The sequence below is a fragment of the Myripristis murdjan genome, chromosome 17, assembly GCF_902150065.1.
Source record: "Myripristis murdjan chromosome 17, fMyrMur1.1, whole genome shotgun sequence".
Lineage (NCBI taxonomy): Eukaryota > Metazoa > Chordata > Actinopteri > Holocentriformes > Holocentridae > Myripristis > Myripristis murdjan.
Genome location: NC_043996.1, coordinates 3015359 through 3032510, shown reverse-complemented (window position 1 = coordinate 3032510; position 17152 = coordinate 3015359). Strand labels below are relative to the sequence as shown.

General features: G+C 40.0%; 1 protein-coding gene across 8 annotated transcripts in view; it reads left to right on the top strand.

Annotated features, from left to right (window-relative positions):
- The window catches only part of cdh12a (cadherin 12a), a 107820-nt gene that overhangs the window by 14661 nt on the left and 76007 nt on the right, over nucleotides 1–17152 (top strand). For all 8 annotated transcript variants that reach the window (XM_030075195.1, XM_030075192.1, XM_030075194.1 and 5 more), the window contains exon 2: nucleotides 13016–13140. In XM_030075195.1, coding sequence (XP_029931055.1) covers nucleotides 13016–13140 — 125 coding nt within the window. The remainder of the gene's footprint in view (nucleotides 1–13015; nucleotides 13141–17152) is intronic.

Below are 17152 nucleotides of genomic sequence, written 5' to 3'. Positions count from 1 at the left end.
ATCAGAGCCAGTCTCATCCTGACGTATCAGACATCACAGCCTACCTAGGGCATTTCTCCCTCTTCTAGGCTGCGAGCCTCTCAACTGCTCGATTTAGCTGCCATAGCAGATCCTGCTCTGCCATCCTGCAGCAGGAGAAGATCCAGGAAATCATCTCCAGCCAGAGCCCCAGCTTCAGAACGCTGCTGTGACCTTGCTTCTCCTTCCTCTCCACCCCCTTCAACCTCCACCTCCCTCCTGGGACCGACAATTCCTTCCTGACAACTATGCAAACTCTCACTTTCTGTCCTCCATTGATGCACATCTAAAATGCTGCCCTGAGAGCCTCCGGGCCTGCCTCCATCTGGTGACTTTCCCTTTTTTCAGATTTCTCAGATTTTCCTACCCTGGCTCCTGCACCACCACTGCAGCCTGCCCCAGCAAACTCCCTTGCTTCTGCCATTCCAGCTCCTCCTATGGCACCTGCAAAAGGATGCACAACCCCGGTTAGTGTACCCTCGCCAGGTCTTTGCTCCTCATCCCCAACCACAGCCAGCAAAGGATGGTAGCAAGTGTTATGTCATAACACAAGGAATTCTAAAGAATCATCCCTCCATTCCCATCCATATTCCAGCTCTGGCTGCAGAGCTGTCACACCACCCCAATGGAAAATGGACTGCATTTCTATAGTGCTTTTCTAGTCTGATGACCACTCCTAGTGCTTTACAATGTTTGCCTCACATTCACCCATTCACACACATGATCACACACTGATGGCAGAGACTACCATGCAAGGTGCCAAGCTGCCCTTCCGGAGAGGTTAGGGGTTCAGTGTCTTGCTCAAGGACACTTTGACATGCTCTCTGGAGGAGCCGGGGATCGAACCAGGAACCAGAAACCAGAAACCCTTTGATTACCAGACAACAGTGTCTACCTCCTGAGTCACACCACTGCAACAGCTCCTTTTGTCACCTCATCACTGACACATTTAACATTCCCACCTGAGACATACGTCTCAAAAATCTCCAGTCTGCTGTTATAATCTTCATAATCTCTAATCTCATTCAAAAAGTAAAGTAAAGATCAATTTGTTTCTGCTCTTTGCAAAGGCATTTCCCCCCCTACATTAACTCGCTTCGTGAAGCAGTATTTTTGCTGGTATTCTATGATTTGCTCAGAGCTGGGTGATTTACTTCCTCATCTAATTTCAGTCCTTCATTTGACATTTGGTTTTCTGATATAGTTTTCCACCTCATTTACGCTTCCATTTTTCTACACTCTAAAGCCACTCTATGGTAAGTGCTGGTTTGCAGCACCCTTTGTGCCTTTACATGTTCTCCTCTCTTTTTCACTAGTTCTTCTGGTCCCATGAGAAAAGCCTGGTTTACCTACCATTTAAATCAAGTCCTGAAATCATGTAACTTGTTTAATAAAAAATTCTCCAGCCATTCTTTTACATTTGGCGCAACTACCTCCTCTGCCATGCAAGACCTCTCCTCAGCTTCCCTGCAACAAATAGGTCGCTGGTTCTCTTTAGCTTTCAATTCTTACCTCAGGCCTTATCATTCAGCTATCTCAGCTGTGCAACGGTCCCCATCAATTTACCCACGTTTTTCTCTTTTCCAGCTCTCAGGGAGTCATCCCTTTCCCTACTCTCTCATTCATTACAGCATTTCAGCTTTCCTATAAGTCCTGGGGAGCCGTCCCCAAAAATTCACCACATTCCCTAGGGTAGCCGTCCCCTTTCGCGACCTTATTGCCTTATATCCTGGGGAGCCGTCCTCAGCAATACAGCTATGTCTGAGAGAAGCCGCCCTCTTTAATGATTAGCTATTGCTATGTTCCAGGGAGCCATCTCCTGTAGCTATTCAGCTGATGCTCTATGTCATGGGGAGCAGTCTCCTATTCCCAGCTCTTCTCTCTCGTTTATTTTTCTCATTGTATTATTTCAGGTCGAATGATTTGCCCTGAGTTTCCTTATTTTAGGGGGATGGATACCAGCCAATTCTCAAGGTACCATCATCTCTCTACTTTCGAATGGCTCTGCCATTCACAAGCCTATCCCCCTATTCTCATTGGCTTAATAAATATGTTTTCTCGCTCCGCAGGTCTTGTTTATTTTAATACTAATCTTTCATGACTGAAATGTAATTTCAACCGTATGTTCAGTCAGGAAGACTACTTGCATCGCTCATGCTCTCCTCGCATCGCTATCGTGAGCCTCTCTGTCTTGCATGAGGTCTTCCCTTCCTATCGCCATCTGCCATGTTCTCTCATAATTCTCTCTCCATTCCTTCTAAGGCACTTCCGTCTAAGTGTCAGCAGGTATTTCTGCCTCTGGAGCTCTAGAGTCTGCATCCGTGTCAAAGCACCTGCTGCCTCCCCGTGATCCTCATCAACACCCATTTCACAATATGTATTTTAGTTGTCATTAGTCATAGTGTTATTACTCCAATTATTAGTATTACAATCATTGTTCCTACTACTACTAATACTGTTATCAGAAGTAGTAGTATTATTGCTCTTAGTGTTATTATGATTACTACTGTTGTAACCACTATTAGTATTGTCATTACTGCTATTATCACCATTGTATTACTATACAGCCTTATGTTGAACTTGCATCATTCTATTCCCTGCAATCTGCTCCTCCCTGCTCGCTCTCTGTCTCTCTCTCTCTCTCTCTCTCTCTCTGTCCATCTCTCAACCCTCCTTGTCCAGGCAGATGGCCACCCACCCAGAATCGGGTTCTGCTTCGGGTTTTTGGCCCTGTTTAAAAGTTTTTTTTCCTCGCCTCTGTCGCCCTGTGCTTTTCTTTAAACATAATCTGTGACAAAATATGTTCTCCTCGAAATGAAATTGAGAATACATTTTAGTTGTGAGTTGTGTGGCAAAATAATTTTTAAGGGACAGTGCTCAATAATCTGGATATTGGTCAGAGTTGAATAAATGAGTATTATAAACACACCAAAAAAAGGTAGAGAGCGCTGTGGGGTGGGGGGACATGGGAAATGAAAGTCCATGAACATGAAGGCAGAGTGCTGTGTAGTCCATGAATGAGAGAGGAGAAGGGGAACGACGTACTGCAGAGTTCAGGATAGGAGGAGTGGGTTAGCACCAGGGGCCTCATTTATAAACATTGTGTACGCACAAAACGGGGCCTGAAATTGGCGTACGCCACTTTCCATGCAAAGGTTGTGATTTATAAAAAAAAAAAACTTGACGGAAAAATGTGCGGTCCTCCACGTAAATTCTGAACCATCCGTAAGCCTACGCACATCTTGGAGACAAGGGGAATTTGGCCACGCAGATGGTGAATTGAATCCAAACTGCATCATGATTCGTCTCACACATTTATTTACACTCCATATCAAATGTTAATTGTAAATCCACTTCATCACAAACATTCCAAACAGCAGTGATATTTGTGCTCGCGCTACTGAGCCATAACTATTGCATAAGGAACATGCATTAAAAAAAAAACAAAACAAAAAAAAAAAACTATATTGTAACAAGTGTAACTGATGAAATTAGTATCACTGGTTGACAAATTACACAAATGACATTAAACAATTGCAGCACAGTGCGTTCCCCTGTCACACTTCTGTCTTCAAATCATGCCAGGGTGGTGGATATCACAGATTGAAATGTAAATTGTGACAAGTTTTGAGGCAAGCAGTCTAATTGCTGTAAACATATAAATACCGTGGTGACACTCGTGCGTAATGCTGTGCGATGGATGCATTGGCACTGCTGGAACATTGTGCAAATGGGAGGATCAGGAGGGAACAAGATTTCAGAGACCATGAAGATTTCCTGGCCCATGATGATTTAGATTCCCTAGAGCAATGCTCTTGGATCTGTGTGGTGAACTGTGTCCATTATCAGAGAGGCCAACCGGGCGGAACCACGCTGTCCCTGTTCAGTTACAGGTGTTAAAACCCTGGGGTTTCTGGCAACCGACTCTTACCAGCGCGAACTGGCCGACAGCTATGTGTTTAATATCAACAATATAATGTTCAACTCTCTTCCTGAAGCCACTCTTGGATATTTCTGTGACATTATCCATAGGTCTGGGATATCGCAGCCGGCTCTAAGCGCAATAATGCCTTCCGTCTTGGATGGCATTGTTAATATGACCAGTCGATATATCAGATTTCCCTTCACTGTGAGAGAACAGGCCAACAATAAAAGGCAATTTGCAGCAATATCCGGTTTTCCAGATTTGATCGACGCAATTAACTGCACTCATATATTGCTATAAGAGCTCCATATGACAATGAATGTGTGTGTTAATAGAAAACATGCACATTCCATTAATGTACAACTCATATGTGACCCCAACATGCACCTGACAAATTTAGTGGCACGATGGCCTGGCTCAACACATGACTCCCTCATCGTGACACACAGCCGTGTAGGGAACAGACTGCAGGTGGGCGCTGTGCGCAATTGCTGGCGTCTTGGTAAGTCAATTTAAAAAAAAAAAAAAAAAAAAAAAAAAAAAAACTTATTGTAGAAATTCTACAATAAGTTTGATGCACTCTTCCGCTATAACCTGCAGCCTACAGCCTGCCAGTAGCCTCGATTTCCGTATCTGTAAAATTCCGTTTTTTCCGCCTTTCACTCCCAGGTTGCCATGATTAACCGTAACACACCATTGGTCAGCTGTATCATTTACATATGCATCAACATTCATGAGGTGCTTTGCATTGGCCATTTATGGTTGAATGTGGGCGTGTAGCGGGCGGAGGATGAGACGCAATCTTGTCCGCAAACTTTCAGGTGGACTGTGATTTATAAAGGGAAATTGCTTGCAGGTGTGCGTACGCATGGCTTTATAAGTCTGGATTTTTTGGGGCGTACGCCATTTTCGGCTTTTGGGCGTACGTACACTTTTAGTATGGATCCTACGCAAAGTTTTATAAATGAGGCTCCAGGTGACTACAGGAAGTAGGAATCTGAAATTATGCAAAAACCTGCATTTATGTAGAAGAACGAACCACATGAACTCATTGGTTGAAGATGAACTAGCAAGTGGTGGTCATCAATAAGGCTGTTTCTGTTACGTCCAGCAGGACATGTGGTTTGTTGCACCTGAGGGAGTGGAACAGTGCTGCCCAGAGCAAAGCCTCCAATGCAATATGACGTACTGCTTCATGTACAGAAACCCCATAGTATTGTACGCAATAGCTGCACTGAGGGGTTTTTAAGATTTTGTGGTGTGGAAGGAGGCAAACAATACAAACAGCAACCCACATCTTCCACATCCCTCAGCATTTTGAGCTGTAGGCGTGCTCTGGTTTGTAACCTTCCTCACTGTAGCCTAAAATTCTCAAAATACGACCTTTATTCTCATAATTATAACATTAGGTTATTTTCATAAAATTCTCAGGAAATTTAGACTTTATTCTTGTAACATTATGACGTTTCTAGGCTAATAATGAAACTGATTCTCATAATATTAGGGCTTGTATTATTACAAGTTCACTGTCATAGGATTTTGACATCACTCTCTAATATTCTAAAAAAAAAAAATGTATTCTCAAAAATTTTGTTTCAAGAATGATTTTACAACTTAAGTCTCGTAACACTGTAACTTTATTCTCATACTATTACGACTTTATTGTCATAATATTATGACTGCTCCCCAAATATTTTATATGTATGTATATATATATATATATATATACACACACACACACACACACACACACATATATATATATATATATATACGTATATATATCTGTATTTTTGTACTACTATAACTTTATTCTCAATCTTTTTTTTTCTTTAATGTGGCTCCAAAACAACATCTTGCTCTCCATAATGCAACAAACCAAATAATTATAACACTAATTGTATTACTATAATCAGTAATGCTTCACCCAGACTGCATTTTTGTTTGACCCCGGCAGGATGCATGTGCAGCTTTGTGGCCTTTTGGGGAAGGAAGATATATCACCTCATTTCCGTCATTACATATGTCTGCCTGACCTTTTGAATGGCACATCCATCTGTCACAGCAAGGCATGACTACTATACAAAGTGGCCACTCCAGAGCATAATTCACGAACATCAACATTCATCATAAGTCTGCATGACTCTTACTATATGAAAATAAGAGTTCAAATGTGCAACGTGTGAGCTCGTCATTTAAATACCAACATCTATCATACGTGTCATGAGAAATGGCCACCCAGAAATGCATTTAGTGTGGTTTCCATTTTAAAAATGTCAACATTGGTATTCATTGTATTGCAAGGTGGCTGATAAGTTATCCTTCAACCACTTAATACTGCGGGCACAAAGGAGTCATGAAACAAAAGCAAGCCCTTGAAGGCGGGATGCATCCATCAAATCCAGGCTGGAGAGTTACTTTAATCTATCTGTGATGAATTAACAGACGAAGGGATGGCTTTATTACAGCCAAATGAAACAATCGGTCTAAATATCAGCCTCATTTCCAAAGTCATTACACACACAAGCCTCTTAATCGATGGTGTCAATTCCCATTATATTTGGGTGGAGTGTAGACTAGACATATAACGGGATGAATGATCTTAATATTGCAATAAATGATGTCATTTAATGTAACGATCATACTGTATCAGACAGGTAACCCAGTCGCTAGGATAAAATGTTGCCATTTTACATTTCTGTAAAACAAAAAATGTCAGTGTTGCTGAACCAAAAATACATTGCATTGCATCGCTGGGTACTTTAGCTGCTTTTGTTTGCTTCATTAGCTTTGTTAGCCACCAAAAGCACTTGTTTAGTGTTAAGGAAGGGTTTGCCATCATGGTTAAACGTTAGGAGACTGTGTAGGAATGGATATTGTGCCTCAACAATATAATTCTCAAAAGAGAGTGCTAGACCCAAAATCCAGTGGGCATATTCAAAAAATGTGAAAAGGTAGCACATCTCAGATTTTGAATCAAGGACAAAATACTTTGATCTCACCTGTTTGTGTGGCTCTCATCACCTTGGCGTTTTGGCGCAGAGCTTCATCAGAGAGCTACCTAAACACTGTAAGCATTTGTCCTCCTTGACTTGAAAATTTGGAATGTGCCACCTTTTCAGTTTTTTATTGTTGGTTGGTTTGCAGAAACATAAAATGCCAACACTTCCTGGTGACTAGGCTGAGGCTGGTTGCTTCTAATCAGATAAGCATCAAACCTGCTGTCTGCTGTCTGCTGCGCTCCCAGCTCCTTTCTTCTACTTTCTGTCTTTCTTCCCTTCTATCTTCATTTTTTATCTTCGCATTTATCTTTGTTTCTGTTTCTGTCAATGTCTTCCCTCTTTCCTTTATCTTACTCCCTTTCTTTGCCACTCTCTTCTCTCTCTTTCTTGTATCCTTGCGTCATCATTTGATCCTTTCTGGAATGTATTTGGTGTTATTCTTGACTACTAAGATTTGAGAGTTCCTAAAAGTCAATAATTGTAATACAATGCAGTTTTATGGTTTGCATGTATACAGTAAAATGTTCCAGTAGGGCTGGGTGTCTTTACTTCCCCTCATGGGGTACGACTCTCAGCATACCAACTGTAGAGATATCATAAAAGACAGATCATCATATTCTGCATGTTGGAGCTGACATAAATGAGGGTCTTACTGGCTGGTGCAGCAATATGTTAGCACATATTTTCCCAGCTGACGTTCCTGTAGAGCTCAGTTGCTACAAACTTCCAATTTGGAGGCTTGAGGTCCACATGAGATTGAAACGCTTCACTAGCCCTTGACTCTTCCCATTTTACATTAGATTGGTAAAAAATAATCCTCGGCAAAATGATGGATTTGTAGGTAGGAACAGCGCAAAATCAGCTGCTGTGCTGCTGAGCTGACACTTCTTGTTACCTGTTTGCTGAGGCCAGTGGAGGATGAGAGGTGTTGCTGAAGAGTCAGAGGGTGAGAGGGATGAAAACTGAACTGGTAGTCTGATTGGATTCCTCTGCTCTTATGTGTGAAAGTAACTTGTGTCAAACAGGGTGAAAGTAACTTTTTAATCCCCAGCAAAATCAATTGTTTGACTCTGGAGAAATCAACTGACAGGCCTCTCTCTCCATAGAAATGGCTACAGATTGTTGCAGTCTCATGTTGTCTTCAACCAGTGATGGCAATAAGAAGCATTTTATTGGAAAAAAATACAAAAGCTTTAAAGCAAAATTGATTATTTGTAGAGTCTTGGCTTGTATAGTTCCCTGGTTGTTATCGGAATCCACATGGTGGTGAAATCTCCTCATCAGCTGCTCTGTGCTCCTCTGGGCTGCTAATCCACAACACTGGATTTCTGTCTCGCCATTCACTTCCATAGCACAACATCTGCCAAAATAACACTTTTAGCACATTAATAAATGTGAACAAAGCAGATTATATCAATATTCAAAAAAAAAAAAAAAAAAAAACATGTCCCGGTACCCCATTTTTTTCAATCAATTACAAACCCAGTTCCAAAAAAATTGGGACATATGCAAAGTCATGTAAAAGTCATTTGTAAATTTTATTCACCCTGTACTATATTCTAAACTGTACAACACATGATTTGATGTTGTACCATGTGAATTTAATTGCTTTTTGAATATATACATTCATTTCAAATGTGATGACTGCAACATGCTCTAAAAAAGTTGGGACAGTTGAGTGTTTACCACTGTGTAACATCACCCTTTCTTTAAGCATTTGGGCACTGAAAACACCAGTTGGTTGGCTTTAGCAAGCGGGGCTTTGCCCCATTCTTCCATTACGCAGGTCTTCAGCTGCACGTCTTCGCTGCTGTATTTTGTGCTTCATAACACAGCACACATTCTCAGTAGGAGTCAGATCAGGACTGCAGCCAGGCCAGTCTAGCACCTGTATTCTGTGTTTATGCAGCCATGCACTTGCAGTCGGGGCAGAGTGCGGTTTGATGTCGTCCTCCTGGAAAATGCAGGAACGTCCCTGGAAATGACAGAGTCTGGATGGCAGCATTTGTTGCTCCAAAATTTGTCCGTATCTTTCTGCATTAATGGTGCGCTCACAGATGTGCAAGTCATCCAATCCATGGGCACTGACACCCTCCCATACCATGAGAGACGCTGGCTTTTGGACCTGATGCTGGTAACAGCTTTGGATGATCCCTTTCCTCTTTGACCTGGAGAGCACAACGGCAATTTTCTTCCAAAAACTCTGAAATGTTGACTCATCAGGCTTCTGCATGGCTTCTGCTTTGCATTGGAAAGCCTTGCATCTGTAAATGCAGCGGGAAATAGTGTTCCCTGTAAAGTGTTCCTCTACAGACACATGAAGGTTTTTAAGACAGGGAAGTCTGAGGGATCAAAGATCATATGCATTCAGAAGTGGTTTGCAGCTGTTCCCTTTACACACCGAGATTTCACTGGTGTCCTTTAATTTATTATTCGGTCCTTGCTCTAGAAGGACAAGGCCTTTCTTGGAAGCTCCTCATATATGATAACATTATTGTCTCACCTGTTTAACAGCACCTGTTTCACATCACCTTGTAATTTCAACTTCTCACTTTCGAAACATTTTGCAGGAATGTATTTCTCAATACATGTATATCTTCAAAAACAGTTAAGATGATTATCTACAACATGATATACATTGCCTTTATACTGTTTTCTTCGAATAGAAGTCAAAATAAAATTAAAAATTACTGCTCAGTGTTTTTATGTGGATTTCATTTACTGTCCCAACCTTTTTTTCTTGCAACACTACTGTGTGGATCTTTCCTGCACCTGAGCTCCTTTTCAATTTAAACGGCACAATTACAAGAAACGAGCTATTTAATTCCCTCAAAAATGGGTACTGGCACTCATTATTTTTTTACATTGGCATAATCCAGTTTATTCATATTCATTAATGTGCTAAAAGTGTTTTGCTACTCTATGGAAGGAAAAGGAGGGACATATCCAGTATTGTGGATTAGCAGCCCAAGGGAGCACAGAGCAACTAATGAGGGTATTTCACCATCATGTGGACTAATTTACTGCCCAGGGAACTATACAACCCAACACACACCCAACAAGTTTGCTTTGAATTTGACTTCATGAAACCCTGCTGATATCTGGCTATTTAGCAGATAGCTATTACGTGAAAAATAAACAGGCAATAAACAGACATTTTTGCAACCGTTTTGCTCATGATGCTAGGGGTGAATATCACTTTAGCTTTGATAACGCAGAAGAACATGCTTCTGTTGAAGTGCTGCTGTGTTCATGCTACAGATGAAAATAAAAGAAAAGTCATGATTCTCCACTGTTAAGAATTTCTCAACGTTCACATCAATGTTTTGACTGCACTTGATCTTTCTTGTCATGCCGTTATTAACTTTCAATGTCCAGGTCCTTTTTTCACATCAACATTTTGACCCCTATTGGTTTTGCCACATCGTCAATAACTTTCACATTGCTTTGGCCCCACTGGGTCTTTATCAGATCTTTATTTACTTTCACATCAATGTTTGGACACAATTTGGGGCTTCTTCAGGTCCTTATTAAATTTCACATTAGTGATTTGATCCCGCTGGGTCTTCGTCAACTCTTTATTTACTTTCACATCAAGGATTCAACCCCACTGGATCTTTGATAGGACCTTATTATCTTTCACATCAGTGTTTCATCCCCACTGGGTCTTCATGAGGCCCCTACTGAAATTCACATCAAAAGTTTCAACCCCACTGGTCTTGATTGGGCCCCTATTAATGTTAACATCAGCATTTCAGCCCCATGGGGTCTTTGTCGGTTCCTCTTTAATGTGCACTTGAATGTTTCGGCCCCACTGGGTCTTTGCCAGGACTTATTAATTCTCAATCAACATACCAGGTCTTCGTCAGAATCTGATCTAACAATCTGAACCCTGGAGTTGACAAAATCCCCACTGATGTGAAATACTGAAGTGAAGCTTAGTAAATTCTATGCAGGAGCAATATTCCAGCATAAGAATTCATGTCTTTTATGCAGTTTGCTGTTTCTTAAACCAGCACCTGGTAGATGAACTTTATTTGCTCCACTACAGCCAATTACTTGTAAAATTATCATTTGTATAATATAGTGTAGAGGACAAGGAACATGCGAAGTCACTAATGGATATAGCTGCCGTTAAATGAAAGCCTTGAATCCCCATTAACTCGGTGTTACAGTAATTAGACAGCCCAAGCTTCATTTCAACATCCATTCTGTTTTGAAGTCATACTGTGAATTTAGAATCTTTCTTCCACGCCCACCACAGTTTAAATTAATTATCAGTCCATGCCACACTCTGAGTTGCTGCTCTTCTTCAGAGATCACACTGAACAAAAACATCACATGGATGTAATTAATTTACACCATCTCTTAGATAGGCAGACTATAGATGATGTTTTTCTCACTGTGATCCAGTTATCATCTCTACCCACCTGCTGTTTAAAAGAGAGATGTGTACATTAATCATATTGTTAAATCTACATACGAGCATAAAATATCTATATCTAATATGTTTCCATCTATGCAAGTAGTTGAAAATGCACGAATGTGACTGTTGCCCCTTTGACACATTTTGTCATTTTGTAAAGCACTTGTTGCTGGATGTAGGTTCTGTTTACATTTAATTACCAATGAAGCTGATTTCAGCAATGAACTGACTGTACAACTGATATGAACATGCATCTCAGGTGATGGGGTAGCATTCAGATAGTGCCTGACCACATAAAAATACATGTGTAAATGCACCCAACATAAAGTGAAGACAGATTGTGATCCGATCGCCCAAACCACATCTGAAGGTGGTGAGGGACTGTTTTGAAACAGGCTGTGAGGCAATGAGGATGATGAAACAGGAGCTGTAAATTAAAAACTGGGTTGAATTACTAGGTCTGTAAAAGAGGGCAACTAAATATCACTAAACTTAATACAACAGCAACTAAACCACAAGTTAACTGAACAAACTGACCTCACACAGTGACACATGAGGGACCATATGTAGTGGCTTGGCCAAACCAAATAACTACAAAGCTATGATTATATTTGTTAAAATCAATTTTTTAAAGGTGAGATCAATGACACTGAATCAACATCAGATCTCTTGTGTTTAAATGCTTGTGAAAAAAAAAAAAAGTCAGAGGATGAAAGTTTGTAAACCCCATAAAATTGGTCTCTTGCATTATGTTATTATGTTCTGTTAGACAGCAATATATTAGGAAAGGCTTAGTGAAACCTAAACTGAAATATTTCCCTAATAAGTAGCAATTAATTTCCACTGGACACAGTGCTGCTGCTGTTACTGTATGTAAGGTCAACAGATACATAAGATAATCACAAATGACATTGACAGCCTGCGCATTAGTATTGAATAAACTGCAGAAGATCAGACTTCTTTGTTTTCTGTTTAATAACAGCAATTATGAAACATTTTCTGTAACATTCAACAAATGTTCTTCATATCTTCACCTCTGAAAGGCCTCTTGTCGGTGAACACCGCCTGACTCTGGCACCTCCTTCCCCCACCTCTGATTGTCTCCGCTGCTCTCATGCTCTTTTGCATGGTAGATTCCCATTATTTCATTAGGTTTGGGATGTTGCCACAGTGTCTCACTCACTTTTGGTACATGTCATATTTGTTTTGCTTGAAATTGCTCCAAACAGTACACCAGTATTTTTTCTGCCATCACTCTCCGCCTTGTTTTGTGTATGTGTCTGTGACTGTGTTTGTGTGCTTGGGCGGCTGGGAGAAGTGGGTCAGTTCTCATCATAGGTAATTCTTCTGCTACAACATTTTATTTTTCAGCATCAGATACGGATACAGAAAGAAACAAACATCAAAATCAATAATTTAAAACAAACTAAAAGAAAACACATAGAATCACTGTTTTTACATGGGGATCGATTGTGAGAAAGAAATGTCAGAATTTATAGAATTCATCAATACTTCGGCATCGATCCGACCATCACTAGTGTATAGGGAGTCTGTGACTGAAAGAGCTACATTGAACAAATCAGTAAATAAATACGTGGCACAGTCTGACCAAATATTGCCCTCTCTGCTACTTTCTTCCCACAGCTCCACACTGACATGGACCAGGGGGACAGTTTGGTGAAGTACACTCTGTCAGGAGAAGGAGCTGGTTCCATCTTCACCATTGATCAGATTACAGGGGATATACATGCACTGGTGGGGCTCGACAGGTCAGTATTCTTCAGGAATAAAACAAGTAGTAAAACACTGACATTACCAAAAGTGCAGTTTGAAGTTTCTGATGGTGGAATTAGCACCAAACAAATATATTGGGTATACAATTTTCCTACATGTACATTTTAGGACACCCTCAGACCTCAGCCTTAGTTCTCAGACAAAACCACATAATTCTTCAGTCATAAAGCAGCCCTGTCTCCTCAAAATTATCTTCCTGTACAACTAAACTGCATCCTAAAGTATGTTTTTGTCACAGATTATGTTTATGTCTTGTGTATCACAAATATCCCAGATAGCAAAATATGATTGAAACAATGCTGAAATGTGGTCAGGCAGAAATATGGAATCCACATTGAAACCCGACATTGAAATTATACAGAAAGTGTCCCCTCGGTTTGACGTTGAATAGATGTTGGATTTTCAACCACAGCTGACACTGAATCAATGTTGCTTCAACCATCATCTAGATGGGAATCTACATTACAATTTTAGTTGAACAATGTTACTGAATCAATATGGATTCAACCATCATCTGATAGTAATCTACATGTACATTTCAAAAAGCGCTATAGAAATGCAGTCCATTAAGACTGCATTTCTATAGCGCTTTTCTAGTCTACTGACCACTCAAAGCACTTTACAATGTTTGCCTCACATTCACCCATTCACACACTGATTTGCATGACAGAGGCTGCCATGCAAAGTGCCAAGCTGTCCATCAGGAGCGGTGAGGGGTTCAGATTCTTGCTCAAGGACACTTTGACACACTCTGGAGGAGCCAGGGATCCAACTGGGAACCCTGCGGTTATCAGACGACCGCTCTACCTCCTGAGCCATGCCTCACCCAGAGCCTTCCATGTCACACAGAGCCAGCCCGCTGGCCGATACCAAAAATCAACATTTTTGACCATAAATCAATGTTGATTTAACAACTTTTGCTATCTGGGATGTTTCTAATCAAGATATTTTAGTCACAAAACTGAGGTCAGGGTTGCTAATTTTTTGAGGTTAGGTTAAAGTTAGGACAAGATCAGGCATAAAAACCACTTGGTTACAGTAACGTAATGTAAAATATGTACATTTGCAAAACATGAACACCACTTTCACTTCATCTGAGGTGAGGCCAGTGTACATTTTCATAACATGCCCAAGACTGTGTCCAGTTTCTGTTTTTTATGCTTAAACTCCTTAAACTCCGCCTTTCCCCACCTGGATCTATGGTTTTGTTGGGCAAAGCTACCAGAATTCAGCCCCTTCTAGAAGTGGTTTTAGCCACTTCTGGTAAAGGAAAAGTTGTGTTCATGGACACATGTTCAGTCATCATGCCTTTCACTCAGCCAGCCTGAGTTCAAATCCAAGCTAGAGCAATGTTCCTTTTTAAATAGCTAACGTTAACTAGTTAACATTATCTAAAGTACCCTAACCATGAACTTTTCTTAACCTTAACCATTACAACAAGCCTTTCCCAAACCTTAGCCAAGACTTTTCCTCCTCTGGGTATTAGATGCGCAGCCGTGGGTTGTATGTGCTACTAATTTAAGAAATGCTGTTTGATGTATTGTGTGGCAAAAGGCAAACTTATCTTTACTGGCACAAATTTAATTTGTGTCCTTATGCACAAATAAAAAAAGACAATTTGTGTCCATCGACACAAATCTACCTCCATGAATTTTCAGTAATAATTGTGAAGTAACTTTTTCTTTTGTGATCTTGTGCACTAACAACACATTAAGTGAAGCATTGACTGAAGTAAGCATATTATCATAAATTATTATTTATAACATAACTTGTTATATGCTATGTGATAACATGCTAGATAATAAATATAACATGTTTGATCACTTTATCTGAAGGGCCACGAACATGATGAACTCATGAATATGTGATTCTTAACTAGTTCCGATTTCATGACGTGTTCTGTGGTGCAGTGGGTTTGATTTGGTTCAAGCTGTGTTTTTTTTTTTTTTCTTTTTTTTGTTTTTTTGTTTGTTTGTTTTGTTTTGGGGTTTTTTGCAAACAAAATACATCATGATCATGCTTAATAAATCATAATTTATGATGTGCTTACTTTAGTTAATCCTTTAATTAATATGTTGTTCATGAAGTCATGAATGAAAAACTTTGAATTTATATTAATCCCTGGTAATTTGTGAGGTATTCATGCATGAATTGGTGTATTTTTAAGCATAATTCATGTATGGATTTGTGATATAAATAAATAAATAAATAAATAAAACCAACAAAACAGAATTAAAACATGGTTAACTATATGTGGAAATATGTGGGAAAGAGCATCGATTACTTACATGTATGGATGTAGTTGTCCCTCAAACATAATTCAGTTGTGATTACGTGTACATTACAATTTATGCAAGACATGTTATGAACACAGAGAAATGTCATGCTCTGACTTGTGCAGAGAATGTGCAATTTATGTATATTACAAAACATCAATGTGGTATTTATGATGGCAACTGTAATGAAATGGGTTGCTTTTCCTGATATGGCCTGTACATTCCCTATATGCCAAAGACAATACTAATCACTGCTTACATAATGCTTTGATTATGATGGAAAACACGTCTAAAATACCATTTCAGGATTTCTCATAAATGCTCAACAGGGATCATATGAGCTTATTGAAAAGCTATTGGTGTATTACTGACATTGTTGGCATGCGCTTCAACCCACTCCTGCCTTGCTGATAGGAATTGTCATCCTAGAGTGCACTGCTCTCATCAAGAATGCAACAAGATGAAGATGATTACACATTTGTTGCATTAGTAGTGATTAGAATTGTCCGTCACTGGGATGACTGGATTGATTCCAAGCTAGGTAATTATCTGAAATTATTGACCTTGCACACGCACAGATCTATTCAAACCTTTCACTGTGGCATACTGATGTGCCTTGGACTTTGTTGTTCATTTCAGTTTTATGAAGACAAAAGGTGGTCTTATATAACAATAACAATAACAACAAGAATGCACAGCTGGGATGAATTCAACCTAATTCAATTGAAGAAGTGGATTTTTTTTTCAGTTTAAAATACTCTGGTGAAGGGAGCTTGCCATTTCCACGAAACAAAAGACATGCATATGCAGTGAAAGAGAATTAGCTGACGTAAAGGTTGCATAAGTATCTTCTTTTCTTTAATAACGTTGACAAACCACCATTATCCGCAGAGAGTCTGGTCCAAACTAAATGCACTGAGGAAAACAATGTAGTCCTGCTCCTGGGTCTGTAATCTCATTTGTTAAAATCTGATCAGGATGATTCAAAAAGTCAATCACCTCAAGATTGCGATCTCAGTCCAACCAAACCAAAAAAAAAAAAAAAAAAAAAAAAAAAACAACTCCACCTGGCCTACCTTAGCAATAATAGCTTAGCTTACAGTAGCTACAGGTCGCCAGTTCTTACTGGAGCCACACACACAAATGTGCCTATGCATGGGAGCGACTTTATGCTATTTGAACTATTTGAGTTCAAATTTTTGACAACAGCCTGCCCACTTTAAAAAGATATAGAAACATTCAGAAGCTTTACAGAGGGATTTTCATGCAATAAATAATGAGGATTGTGCAAATGAAGCTACTTCCAGTGGCATTAACTGGCATATATATCAGCACAAAAGCTGTGCACTGGGAGCTTCATGACATGGGTTTCCATGGTGAGCAGCCGCATGCAAGCCTTACATCACCAAGCACAATGCCAACTGTCAGATGGAGCGGTGTAAGGCACGCTGCTACTGGACTCTGGATCAGTGGAAATGTGTTCTTGTTAATTGTTAATTGTTAAGGAGTCGCCTTATGTGTGACGTCACAAAAAGGAGGAAGTGCAGTCCGCGTGTTTTAAAGGTTTCAAAAAGGTTTTGGGCTGTGTGCACCTCTCCATTTATTACAGGTTTATTGCATGGGACAGTATTTATGAGACCTTCCCTATCACGCAAAAACAACGGAAATTGCATTTTTCATGCCATGGGGCCTTTAAATTCTGACTTAAGGC